At 40.4% G+C, this 13,543-nt stretch overlaps 1 protein-coding gene across 1 annotated transcript in view; it reads left to right on the forward strand.

The window, feature by feature from the left end:
* LOC145391471 (cytochrome P450 2L1-like) overlaps nucleotides 1-13,255 on the forward strand; it is a 41,885-nt gene extending 28,630 nt beyond the window's left edge. The window contains exons 3-12 of the mRNA XM_080266083.1: nucleotides 4,693-4,792; nucleotides 5,727-5,860; nucleotides 6,139-6,357; nucleotides 6,987-7,186; nucleotides 8,307-8,444; nucleotides 9,639-9,756; nucleotides 11,359-11,539; nucleotides 12,239-12,356; nucleotides 12,449-12,593; nucleotides 13,071-13,255. Coding sequence (XP_080122209.1) covers nucleotides 4,693-4,792; nucleotides 5,727-5,860; nucleotides 6,139-6,357; nucleotides 6,987-7,186; nucleotides 8,307-8,444; nucleotides 9,639-9,756; nucleotides 11,359-11,539; nucleotides 12,239-12,356; nucleotides 12,449-12,593; nucleotides 13,071-13,255 — 1,538 coding nt within the window. The remainder of the gene's footprint in view (nucleotides 1-4,692; nucleotides 4,793-5,726; nucleotides 5,861-6,138; nucleotides 6,358-6,986; nucleotides 7,187-8,306; nucleotides 8,445-9,638; nucleotides 9,757-11,358; nucleotides 11,540-12,238; nucleotides 12,357-12,448; nucleotides 12,594-13,070) is intronic.
* Nucleotides 13,256-13,543: the final 288 nt, after the last annotated feature.

Here is a 13,543-nt window from a genome sequence, read left to right on the forward strand (position 1 = left end):
CTTTCTGTATATAGGAACTTCCATCACGTGGGCTACACTGTTGTCGGTGTGTGTGTATAGTCATGAGGCGCTGTTTGTAGGCTTTTTTGCTGGTGTGAGACATTCCAGAGAGATGCTAACATCACTTCCCCTGGCCCCTAGGTTTGACATTGACCTAACCTCTAGACTATATGATGTATATTGCTAATTATTATGTAGTACGATATTTTACAGTCCTGACATCTCTCGGTCATGCCAGCTGGCAATCGTCTGACAGCACTCGTCAGTGACACACTCTAATCTATTAATACATAATATTGATTATAATACTGTATAGACATAATATTCATGATAATATTGTACTGATCTAATAGTATTCTTGAAACATAATACATTTTAACCCGTTTGCACACGATGACGCATGTGTCATCATAAAGGTGTGGCTGTGACTGTACTCGTTGATGCTTTTGGCGTCATTATGGCATAACTTTGGTCAGAGGAAAAGTTTTTGGCTGATCGGCGTCATTTTTGGAGGCATCATAGCTTCCCTGCTCCTCATCAAAAGTAATGAGTTGGCAACTGTGGGTCCTGATACCAGCAAGAGAGGGGACAGGTTATTCAGTACCAAATGAGCTGCGAGTGGGGAAGGTACTGCATGGTTCTATCCCTTTAAATTTCCACTCTTACCCCCGTCCTGGCCATGCAACATTTTTCACTATACCAGTAGTGCTTGTGTTTAGTGTTTGGGCACTGTTGTGATTAGATGTGGTGTTTGCAATAGGAAATTTGGTGTTTGTGAAGCAATCCTGGTCGTTGTCAGCTGTTGGCCCAACAAAGATTGTCCTACTGTTTCTAATGAACTACACAGCCTCTACCCTGCACCAAATGTGAGTATTCAGTTATAAGTGACTGTGAATCACGTCAATGTAGTGTGCATATTTAGTGTACAAAGAATTGGTGAAATACAAGCAGTAGCTTAGAGGAAGGCAGGAAACTGCCCTACAGTCACGACACAGCGTGGGTACGCCATGTTTTTTTTTTCATTTTTCTCTATGAGGCCTAGGATCACCGTTGTGGGCTCAAATGAATGCTAATTAAATTGTGCATAGGATGATAAAGTAAAAGCATAACAGTGAAGAGAAAAGTTTTTCGCTAGTGCTCCTTGAAAAATTTTTTTTTTTGTCCCTCGGAAATGGGTTTTACCTTTTCGTTTATTACTTGAACACCATACCTCGCATCAAACTGCGAGCTCCGACATTCGAAAGCTGGTAAAATTCTCTTTCCAATGATTGTATAACATGTAGAGATTGATTAGTAAACTTTCAACTTGTGATGTTGGGAAGTAAGATGTATGCTCTTGAATGTTTATTCACACGGCCCTAACGTACATATAGTGTGTTCTTTTTTGTGTGTTTTTTGTTTGTCATGTAGAACAAACATCGACGAATAGGAATATGTTGATTTTGTGGCAAAATAAATATGTTTGGGTGGTGAAAATAAGCCGAGAATGCACATTTTTGGAGAGTGCGGCGGTCGGGGGGGTAGGGGAGAAAAGTCGGCACGTCATGTCCCACAAAAAATTATTAAGTTACCTGCGCGCGAAAGGTTTAAACAAAATTTGTTTGCATAACTGAACAAATGCACTATAGTTATATTGATTATAGAATATTGTATAACATATTGTAAAATGTGTATGCATAACAGACATACGCATATAATTGTGCAATGGTAATACTGCTAGGTCATTATATTTCAAATGGAGTTATCCCTTGTAGTAATGTCTAATATTTCACCTAACTTGTATGATGATTCTGGTAATACAGAATTGTAGTAACACTATGAATTGTTACATAATTGTATTTTTATTGTTCATAGTTGTATTATAATTGTTACATATCGTATGTAGTTACATAACTGTAGCAACTGTAAAATAATTGTATTAACATTGTAATAATATTGTAGTAACATCATAGTAAGACAGAACTGTACTAACATTATATGAAATGTTACACACTAATTGTAGTGTATAAAATTGTATTGTAATTGTTACATATCGTTTGTAGTTACATAATTGTAACAACTGTAACATAATGCAATCGTTTTTCATTACATAATTGTAGTAACTGCAATAATATTGTAGTAACTGCAGTCCTGACATCGATAATCTGGTCATGTTGTGGTCGATGACAGTGATGATGTGCCTTGCCACTGGTTGGTGGAGAACAATAACTTGCTCTTTGTTTCACTTGCAGAAGGAGTTTATGCTGTATTTTGGCATTTGTATTAACAGTTACACCTATTTTCGTTTGTTTGTTATGTGATCTTACTGTATTTTATTTTTCGGTATATTGATTTTCTACAGTTTGTTTTTCTTCGTTTATCTACGCTTTTTCGGTGTTGTTCGAGGTTGCATAATTGCTGGTCAGTTTCCTTGGGACCCTTTTTTAAGGCTTAGTTTATATTGCACATATATTAATGAAAATGATATTTTATAGCCCCATATATATATATATATATATATATATATCTGTGGAAAATGTTGTTCATTCTTACTAATGCTATTTGTGTTGGCCTTTTTTTTTGTTTTCCTGGTTTTCCTTATAACTTAATTTGTCTGTTTCCACTGGGTAGCGTTAATTAATAAATGTTTAATACAGTTCTTTTAATCGCTCACAGAGCAACTGTGATAGTATATTTTCTTTATTATTCTGTAGATGTAATAATGTATAGCTGTATGTATGAAACACGTATTTTATATAGGTATAAATGGTAACACTCGTTGGTAGTAAAAAAAATGTTATAATAAATGAATGAATATATGCAGTGTAGAAAATTTATTCTTGGTGCAAGTATTTAGTGATTGAATTATGCAGATAATTGAAGTACGTATATGTATGTAAGTTGTAACTATACAGCACGTTTTATGTGTTTGTGCAGGAGGTGTTGTCTATCACTGTGTCTATTTCTGTGTATCATATAAATGAAGTAAATAGGTAACTCACTAATTTTTACAATAATGGGAAAGGTGTGAGTGGTGTTGCACGTGGTAATAAGCGTTGTCCTTCACGGGTTGATTGACGTGTTGTGGGTTGTCAGACACACGTTGTTAGGCATGGAGTCGTCTCAGCAAACACGCATGGTGACGTCAACTTCCCAAATTGGTAGCTGTGGAGAGTAAATGAGTAGTGATGAGTAACTTGAGTGAAGATGAGTAAGATGAGTTGTGAAAATGGGGTTGGTATTCGCTGTTGTTGTTTTGACCTCTCGCACTCCTGCTTCAGCGGTGAAGGTTGGGGGGCGGTAGGAGAGAGAGGAGGGTGAGGTCAGGTGGTTGTGGGTCGTGAGTCGTGTCTCGCTCTTCGTTTGTTTTGTTTTTCTTTCTCTATGTATTCTCAGTCCTTTCTTCTTGTGATTTACTCGTTGCGGGATGAAGACTGCCGCTACTTGTAGGTGTGTGTAGAAGATTATGGAGATGTCTTCTAGACTTGTTACTTGACATTAATCGTAGAGATGTCTCGTAGCTTGTAGCTTCTAGCTTGTATTTTGTAGGCATTCACTGTCGATTTGAAGACGAGGTTCGTACTTCTGCTGCCACCAACTAAATATGTGAATCTTGACCTTGTAATATGTTAATCTTGAGATTCGGTTCTAGTTATTGTGTAGTCGAAGGTAGGAGAAGTTAAAGATAGATACAGGGAGTTGATCTTGATTTATTATCTTCAAAGAAAAGTTTAAGTTGAGCAGTGTATGTATTACACAGGAACGTAATTTACTAGGTAAATCTCGTTGGACCCCTCTTCTTATTTACTCTCTCCACAATCTTTCGATTCTATGGCTAGCCCCTGTCTGACTTCTCCTCATTCTTTCCGTATATAAGAATTCCAACACATGGGCTACACTGTCGTCGAAATGTTCTTGAAACCTTTGTGTGTGTGTGTGTGTGTGTGTGGTCACGAGGCGCTGTTTGTGGGCTTTTGTGCTGGTGTGAGACATTCCTGAGAGATGCTAACGTCACTTCCTCTGGCCCCTAGGTTTGACATTTACCTAACCTCAAGACAATATTATGTATGTTGCCAGTTATTATGTAGTAAGATATTTAATAGTCCTGACATTATCAGCGTGTAACCGTGCGTCATTTCTTCATTTCCTACTCCAACTGCCACACCTACACCCACACCGGCAGAATGAGCCTTCCCCACAATACATAAGATATAGTCAATCAAAGGACCATTTAGAGGTAACGGACAGTGCTTGTGAGTCAGTCTCTCTCTCTCTCTCTCTCTCTCTCTCTCTCTCTCTCTCATCAGGTGGTTAGTGGGAAGAGGAGTTTGATCCAGAAGAAACATTACGTGTAACAGGGAACGACGTCAGAATACAGGTGTACACTGTAGGTTACTTGTTGTTATTAGTGTTAAGGTTGAGTGATTTTTCTCCACCACCGCTCTTACCCCTCCCCTATCGGCCATCTTTACCTCCCGTGGCACCTTCTATGAACAGAACGTCAAATTACAGAAATGGCATCGCCATCGCCTGTTGGGGAATTTCGTTGTTGGCAGAGAAGACGTCACTGTTTTTATCCTCAACGGTACTAGGATGTTTATTGGGTGAGGTATATGTCTGCAGGTGTGTGAGGAATACTGTTGGTGGGTCAGGTGTCTCAATGGCGCTCATGTTGTCGATAGGTGCTAATAATTGTACCGTGTGTGCCTGCAGGGATATGGGGGCTGCCGGTGGTGGGCTGGCTGCCGTCCACGTCAGTCTGCCTTAGCGACCAAGTGATGAAGCTCAGGAAGGCGTATGGCGACATTATTATGTGAGTGCACACACACACACACACACACACACACACACACACACACACACACACACACACACACACAGTGCATTCCTTCACGACAAGCATCATAATCTAGTGTTGATCTCTTTTTACAGCTCAGAATTCAAGATAGTGAGATGGTAATTTTAGGCCAAGTTGGAATGAAATGAGTATGGTACCATGTGCCCGTAGGAATTCATTGTAAAACAGCATTCAAGATGGACAGATGGCAATTTATGTTTAGCTTAAGTGAACAAAGAATAGTTTTAATGAATTAGACCATCCATTTTTTTTTACAGTATTAGAGAGTTTGCTTCTAAGGTGTTATAACAGAGTGGTCCATACACAACCCTCCTCTTTCACTCAGCCAGGTGATTGATTGACTTTTGCGAGAACCGCTCAGGCAGCGCTGTCAGCGTCTATCCCGCGTCATGTATTCGTTTCCTATCCCACGGCCACAGCCATGCCCTCACTCATAACACATAAGATACAGTCAGGCGAGGAGCGCTGTTTGTGGACCACCCTGTATTATTTGAGACCTTTTACCAGTTCTGTAGATGATTATATTGGACTGTGGATGTCAGTGAAAGTGATAAGAGAAATACTTTTTGAGATGGTTTGGCCACGTGGAGTGAACGACTAGAAGACTATGTTTAAGGTGAAGTGGAGAAGAGAGGGGGAGACCAAGGATGAGCTGGAGGGAGGATCAAAGAGGAGAGATGGATGGCAAATGGGGTGTGAGCTGGAGGGAGGGCAGGCAATTGGCAGAGGATGGCACGACGTGGAGGAGAATTGTTTGTTGCCAGTGCTTACAGGATTAATGTGTCTGACATGAGATAGATAAACAGATAGATAGAAAGACAGACAGATAGATATAGATAGATAGATAGATGGCTAGGTTACTCTGTGACTCGTGATTACTTTGTTACAGGTGGCGGATTGGAGGCTTAACCTTCGTCTTCCTCTATGATTACGATACGATAAAAAATGCCCTGAAAAGATTGGAACTCTCAGACAGGCCCACATTCTTCACTTACTCTGTGTATAGCCCAGGCTCCACAATAGGTAAGGATAGATAGAGGAACAGATAGGTATATATGGGAATGGTCCATTGTGGGTAAGAACAGATGAACAGGTATTCATAAAAACAGACGTGTACGAGTATCAGCCAGAAAATTAAACTTGGGATTCTCGAATTTAATAATGGAAAGGAGATGAAGAAAAGACCAAGAATTAATGGGACTCAACGTTAATACTCTTCGACTCTATTCAGTTCAGGCCATTACACTGAAGAAGAGAATGAATCAGTTTCCTAACACCTTTTCTAAATATTTCTACCTCAGGCTTGATATTCAGCAACGGTCTACAGTGGCAAAGGAACCGCCGCTTCACCCTCCGTCAGCTGCGGGACCTCGGCATGGGCAAGACGGCACTGGAGGATGCGATGCAGGAGCAGGCGAGGCAGCTTGTGCAGGACTTCAAGAAACACACAGGGAAGGACCAGCCACTGCCTCTGTCCCTGGGTGTGGCTGTCCTTAACATTATATGGACGATGGTGGCAGGTGGGTTGCGGTGGTGGCAAATGGGTTGATGTGACAGACGGGTTGAGAGGGTAACAAGTGGGTTGATGGGATTGAACCAAAGTTCATGGAAAGGGTAAGGGTTTGGCAAGAATGAAGTAATTTGATTTTAAAAGAAATCTGTGGAGGTCATACGGCAAAGTCAAATATTCGGCCCTTAAACTAGCTGGTAAAAGCAGGTGTTGCACTTTCTGAGTCCTCCTTCTTCTTGTTATTGTTAAATGTGTTGAAAATTAAACAAACTTTTCCCTTTTGTTAGCCTTTCTTAAAAAAAAAAAAAAAAGTCACTTACATTTCCTTGCTGGCTGTGTCGATGGAAGGCGTTACATGAGAATATTTTGTGATAGTATTAACACACACACACACACACACACACACACACACACACACACACACACACACACACACACACACACACACACACACGCAAGACTACGACAAGGAAGGATGGGAACAGGTCAGAAAAATGGAAAGCAAGACTGAGTGTTGGCAAGGGACGGTCCTTCAACATTTGCCCGCGATTGTACATTGTTCTCAGTGATTGCAGGCAGCTTCCTTCGATCTTATAATTATCTTCTTTCTGTTCTACGACCTACTGACCACTCTACCAGACACACACCATGAACTGGACGACCCGAAAGCCCACGACTTCATAAGACTCATCGGCATGACCGTCGACCATCTGCAAGGCCCTGTGTTCCTATTCAACATCTTCTCGTGGCTCCAAACGTTGGCTCCAAAGTTTCTCAAGAAAAGGCTTGGGTATTATGCTATCAAGAACGATCTGAAGAGAGTCCAAGGAACGATGAAGGTGTGTAATAAGCATAGATTATAATTTAATTAAGCTTCGTTTAGTTAGGTTGGCTTATGATTGGTTAGGTTAAGTCAGGTCAGGTTAAATGTGCCTGGGTTGGGTTAGGTTAGGTTAGGCTGGAGTGGACTAGATTATGTTAGGTTACATTTGGATAGCTTTGGTTAGGTTAAGTTACGTTAGACATTAGGGTAGATTCAGCTTTTACTCAAGTAAAGAAAGTCGAGCGATGTGTATGATTTTTGTCCAAATAAATTTGCTAAGTGTACCAAGCGTAATGAAAGGAGTTAACTGAGAAATTATATATATATATATATATATATATATATATATATATATATATATATATATATATATATATATATATATGTATATATATATATATATATTTATATATATATATGTATAGATATATATATATATATATATATATATAGATATATATATATATATATAGATAGATAGATAGATAGATAGATAAGGTGTTCAGCACTTATAAAGGAGTTAAAAAAAATGTTGGATATTTAGGTGGGCAAAGTATGCAATCGATTCCACTTTACAAACAAAGCATTCAAGCAAAAATTTATGTTTTTTTATCAACGCAAAGTTGTGCCTCAGTACCCCTGCATTCGGTAAATCTAACTGATCTGATTAAGTGAAGGGTATGGTGAAGAAAGGTAAAAATAAACAATGTGGTACAAAAAGAAACAATGTTTTTGAGCTATTCAACAAGTATAATCAGTTTATTTCATGTGGAATTTTTTGGTCGAGTCGTAGAGGGCTCTGTGGTGCTGCGCAATATGGAAGATCAGCTGTTGTTCTTCTTCATTCTTCATCAGATCACTGTTGTAGTCCATTGCCAGTTTGACTGCCCGCTCAGCAGCGTCACTGACCACTTTGAGGTGGGCCATGACAATAAGAATGGGGCACAGGTCACTGACACTTCTCGGAGTACCCAGCCCCAAACACTGGAAGAGGTTTTTCGACTTCCGGGTAACAAACTTAGAGATTCTCAGATCTGATGCCTTATCAATCGTCTTCATTTTCAAACAATGCAGACCCTTCTTCCTCGGCAGTGCTGTGGTCATACTTTTCAGAATTTCCTGTTTTTCCTCAGCAGAGACTTTGTCAGAATACATGGGTAGTGGAGCCAGTCCTCACTGAGGTACCAGAGGTGGCTTTTGACTTTGTCCAGTGCCTTCATTGCTACAACGGGATCCACCTCTCTGATTTCTTCAATATTCTTCAGGAGATTGAGGTTATCGATTGGAGCGTCGACAGCATTTGGAGCACAAACCAGTGCATCACATAGATGACGACAAGGAAGACACAGATGTGTTTGATGGCCTCCTTTTTATGCCATTTGAAGGGGAAGGAAGCTGCATCCTTCAGTTGATTTCTGAAAAGGAAGATCTTGAGGCAGATAAGGCCTTTGGCCATCCAACTTGCTCTGTGATAGGCACCTGGATTGTGAAAGGTCATCCGTGCTGCACGCTTCTTGCCTAGGAAAGCCAAAGAAAACTAGAGGAGCTCAAGGTAGTCATCACGGGATTGTGCACGATCCATGAGGCTGAGGAGAAAGTGTTCAATGTCCTCCGCTCTGTTGGCAATCCACGACTGAGAATTTTCATCTAGGTCATCATCATGGGGATCGAAGGAATCTGTGTCAATTTTGTTCCAGAACTCTTTGAATCGGCCGAAGAGAGGAATTTCAGGACCAGAAGAAGAGAAAAAGAGGTCAAAGATCCCTGCCACGATGAGTTCACACATGTGGTGCCTGCATGCCAAGAACAACAGAGGGACTTGGTGACCTCTTTCAACGACAAAGCAAGCTCCACTGTGAACCCCGGTGTCAGACGCTGTAGTATCAAAACAGAACCCTGCAATCCAGGGCTTCACTTTCGGCCATTCATCTAGAGTCCTTAGTACTGCCGCTCCCGTTGCTTCGCCCGTTCCAGCAGGTATCTTGGGGATCACAAGGATCTTCTCTGTACCAATCCCTGTAACAACAATCTCCAGGCGATCACTGCGGCCGCTACCATCGATGTTGGGCAAGAGCTTTCCATCAACATGGAGAATCAGGGGTGTTTGTGGCTGGAATTCTTTTTAGCTTTTCCGCAATCTGTCCTTGATTCCTTCTGAACAGAGAGGAGAGATCCGACAGACAACGTGAGTTCCCCCACGTCAAACCCTGTTGCGATCAAGGCGGCAGTTATCACTTGCACTGCAACTTGCATTGAAATGAGGTATGGGTTTGAGAAGGCCAAAGATAAATTGCAGGGTATGGTGTAGTTCCCACCAGTAGTGGAACTGAATAAACACTTTGCTCTTCAAGTTCCTAAATGTTCGATTTTTCTATATATATATATATATATATATATATATATATATATAAACTGAACAAAGTCTACTCATGTCATCCTGAAAATATAAGCGAGATCCTGTGTTGCAGGAGTTCATCAAGGAACACAAAGCAACTCTGGACCCGTCTCACCCCAGGGACCTAGTCGACTTCTACCTAATTGAGCTGCAGCAGTTTAAGGATTCCCCTCAAGAGAATACTTTGTCAGGTGAGGCCACGATAAAAGAGACAACTGTTTATAGACAGGCGGCGATCAGGGTATACTTTGTTGGTGGGGTGTGACAAGGTGGTGTTATTACCCAATAGAGGCACCACTGACACTTATAAGTTGGGTATTGTATGCCTATTTTTTATATATATATATATATATATATATATATATATATATATATATATATATATATATATATATATATATATTATATTCACAGCATATTAGAGCAAAATGGGCATCTCTGCATCTTGAATGCAAAGCTGTAACAAGAGATAAACGAATATTATGGTGCATGTACTAGTCATCAAGAAGTGCTTCAGAAAGGATTTAGAGCTGTAGCACTGTTTTTTTCTGGCACTTAGCTACGCAAAAGAAGCTGTAAAAGACGAAAATTTCCACCAAGTGAAAGTGAATGAACTATAAAGGGGTAGTATTTATAACGAAGGGAGGCGCTGCATAGCCTACTCATTTCACTTTATCTTGGTCTAAAATCATCTTCTCTCTAGCTTGAATTCTGAACTGTTAAAATATGGAAACTATATTATGATGCTGGTCAGATTCTTGTCAGTTAAGATGGTTCTCTAACATCTCATCCTTAGCGATTTATTTTTGGATACGGCTGATTAATATAAACGTGTACAGGTACGTTATATAAGCCGAGTTGTCTGATATTAAAATGGTTTATATACCATAGAGGAGGTAAGCAAGGTGTTAGAAGTAAAATAAACTTCTTAGGAAGAGGTGTTAAGGAGCTTCCTTAACTGACGGGAATGCTTGCATGAATCTGACTCCTACAGTCCAAAAAAAAAATAGCTAAAAACAATCTGAATGCGAAGAAAACCGACTGAACTAGAAAGAACACAGTCTAAAAGGACGTAATAGGACTGGGGGAGATAATAATACGGTAATAATAATAAAAATAATAATAATAATAATGATGATTTTTATAATTATTATTATTATTATTATTATTATTATTATTATACAAATAATAGTAATAATAATAATAAAGAACCTGGATATATTTTCTCAGAGGTGGATTTGAAGGTGATGATAAGTTATTCTTATTTATTCTTTCTAGATAATCAAAAGTCTTTGAAAAAAGAAAAAAAATGAAGTTCATATTTTACAGACAGGTTTAAACTTAATGAATTGTAATTTCCATTGTTTTTTTTTCAAGTCAGTACATGAAAAACTATGGTTATATTTCCGAAAAAGATTTGCTGATGATCAATGGCTTGCACTGATCCTTTTCGAATTTGTAAAAGAAGAGGGAATGTTTACTTTTATAGATGGATTTCATGACGGATAACTGCATTTACTCGTACTTGTTCCCTTGAGGCAGTAAAAAAGCCCCCAAAGTATGTTTGCACTCCAGAGATTGATTAGAGGGTGATGAGAGACATATTTATCATCAAAAAATCGAAAAGATTATGATTATTTTTTCAGAGACGGATTTGAAGGTGATGACCAGGGACTTTCTTTGGTCGGTTTTTGAGGTAGTAAAGAAAGAAATCTGTTTATGTTTCAGAGAATGATTTGAAAGCGATGATCTGTTACACTTAAAAGTTGAAAAGAGTATATTTTTTTGTTCAGATGACGACTTGACTGAGGTGATGACCGAATTGTTTATCGCCGGCGTTGACACCACGACGTCTTTCCTGCGCTGGGCGATCAAGTACCTGGCCAAGTACCCGCAGGTGCAGGCCAGGTTACAGCGGGACATCGACGCCGTGGTTCCTAAGGGCGGCTTCCTCTACTACCACGAGAGGAGCAAGTGGGGATGAAGGTTTTGCTCTCTTTCTGTCTGTCTGTCAGTCTGTCTGTCTGTCTGTCTGTCTCTCTCTCTCTCTCTCTCTCTCTCTCTCTCTCTCTCTCTCTCTCTCTCTCTCTCTCTCTCTCTCTCTCTCTCTCTCTCTCTCTCTCTCTCTCTCTCTCTCTCTCTCTCTCTCTCTCTCTCTCTCTATGTGCTTATGTTTTTGCTTTTCTGTCCCTCTGTGTCTGTTTATCTTAACTTTGTGTATATGTCTTGCTGTTTTGTCTGTCTCTGTTTATTTCCTTAACTCTCATTCTTTTCATGTTTTGTCTGTCACTCTTTTACCTTCTTAACTCTCTGCTTTTCTTTCTGCTTCTCGGTATGTGAATCTGTTTTCTATCTGTCTGCAATAGACCATAAATTTTATTGGCGTTAGAGGAGGTATCCGGTCTCAGGGAGCCTTCTCTTTGTTTATTACGATGATGATGATGATAATGATGTTGATGAAAATCATAATGACGATGGCGATGATGACAATGATGGCGATGAAATAAATCTTAAACACACACACACACACACACACACACACACACACACACACACACACACACACACACACAAACAAACAAACAAACATTCTCTCTCTCTCTCTCTCTCTCTCTCTCTCTCTCTCTCTCTCTCTCTCTCACTCTTTTTCTCTAACTCCTGTCCTTCCCCCAGGCTTCCCTACCTGGAGGCCCTCATCCACGAGGTCCACCGTTGCGTTTCCCTTATTCCAATGGCCATCGCACACACCGCTTCGCAGGGCACACAGATCGAGGGCTACACCATCCCCAAGGTTAGTGTTCGCTCCCCTCTGTCTCTCTTTCTTTTATACCTATGTACCTATCCACTTACCTACCTATCTACCTAATCTCCCCATCTCCCCAGGACACAGTGGTACTTCCCCACCTAGAGTGCTGCCAGAAGGACCCTAAGTACTGGGAGCAGCCACACCACTTCCACCCCGACCACTTCATCAACCCAGACGGATCCTTCAACGCCAAGAAAGAAGGATTCGTCCCTTTTTCTATTGGTATGTTCAATAGAACCCCATGTTATGCTGTACGTTGGTAGGCGTGCATTATATGTTCGTTATGTGATGGTAGGGAAAACTTTTCTTCCTTATGCGATGGTAGGTACAATATTTCCTCGATTTGCGACGGTAGGTACAATATTTCTTCTTTATGTGATGGTAGGTACAATAGTTCCTCGTTATATGGCCTTGTACTAGTAATGGGGTCAATGTAAGCTATATATGCCCCCTCCACTTCACCTATTTTAAACCTTTTGGAAGGGATACTTTTTCTTCTGCCGTTCAGTCTTTCCTCTCATATTTTTGCATTAAAAAAAAAAAAAATCCAATCCAATACCTCCTGACACCCTGGAATTAATCGATTTTGGAATTCCCTTCATGTGTAAAACTTACAGGGAATACTTTCTTTTAATATCTGTCAGCCTTTGACTCCATATCGTAGTACAAAATAAAAAAAATCCACCTCCACACCATCAGGTCGACGGTCGTGTCCTGGTGAGAGTCTGGCCAGGGTGGAAGTGTTTGTGTTCCTGACGGTGATCCTGCAGAACTTCTCTTTCGCACCACCACCAGGACTTGAACTCACCATGGACAAGGACCCTGAAGTTCTCATCTTCAATGCACCCAAGCCCTACAGGGTCATCATCACTGAGAGAGTGTGATGGTGAAATGAAAGTGAGAGCAGGGAGTAGTGAAGTGAAACAGAGAGGGAGTGATGGAGAGGGAATGATGAAGAGATTGTGAGATGGTGGAGGGGTAAAGAAGTGGTGAAGGGAATTGAAGAGATGGAGTGATGAAAAGGGAGTGATGAAGGGATTATGAGATGATGGAGGGGTAAGGAGGGAACGGTGAAGTGAAACAGAGAGGCGGAGTGCGAGGAAGGCTCTCTCATCCTTCACTTCCTTGGACATAACAACCGGCAGGAAATAATAAGAAATGCAACATAATAC

This window comes from Coenobita brevimanus, chromosome 18, assembly GCF_032717465.1.
Source record: "Coenobita brevimanus isolate Jiangsu-jjx chromosome 18, ASM3271746v2, whole genome shotgun sequence".
Lineage (NCBI taxonomy): Eukaryota > Metazoa > Arthropoda > Malacostraca > Decapoda > Coenobitidae > Coenobita > Coenobita brevimanus.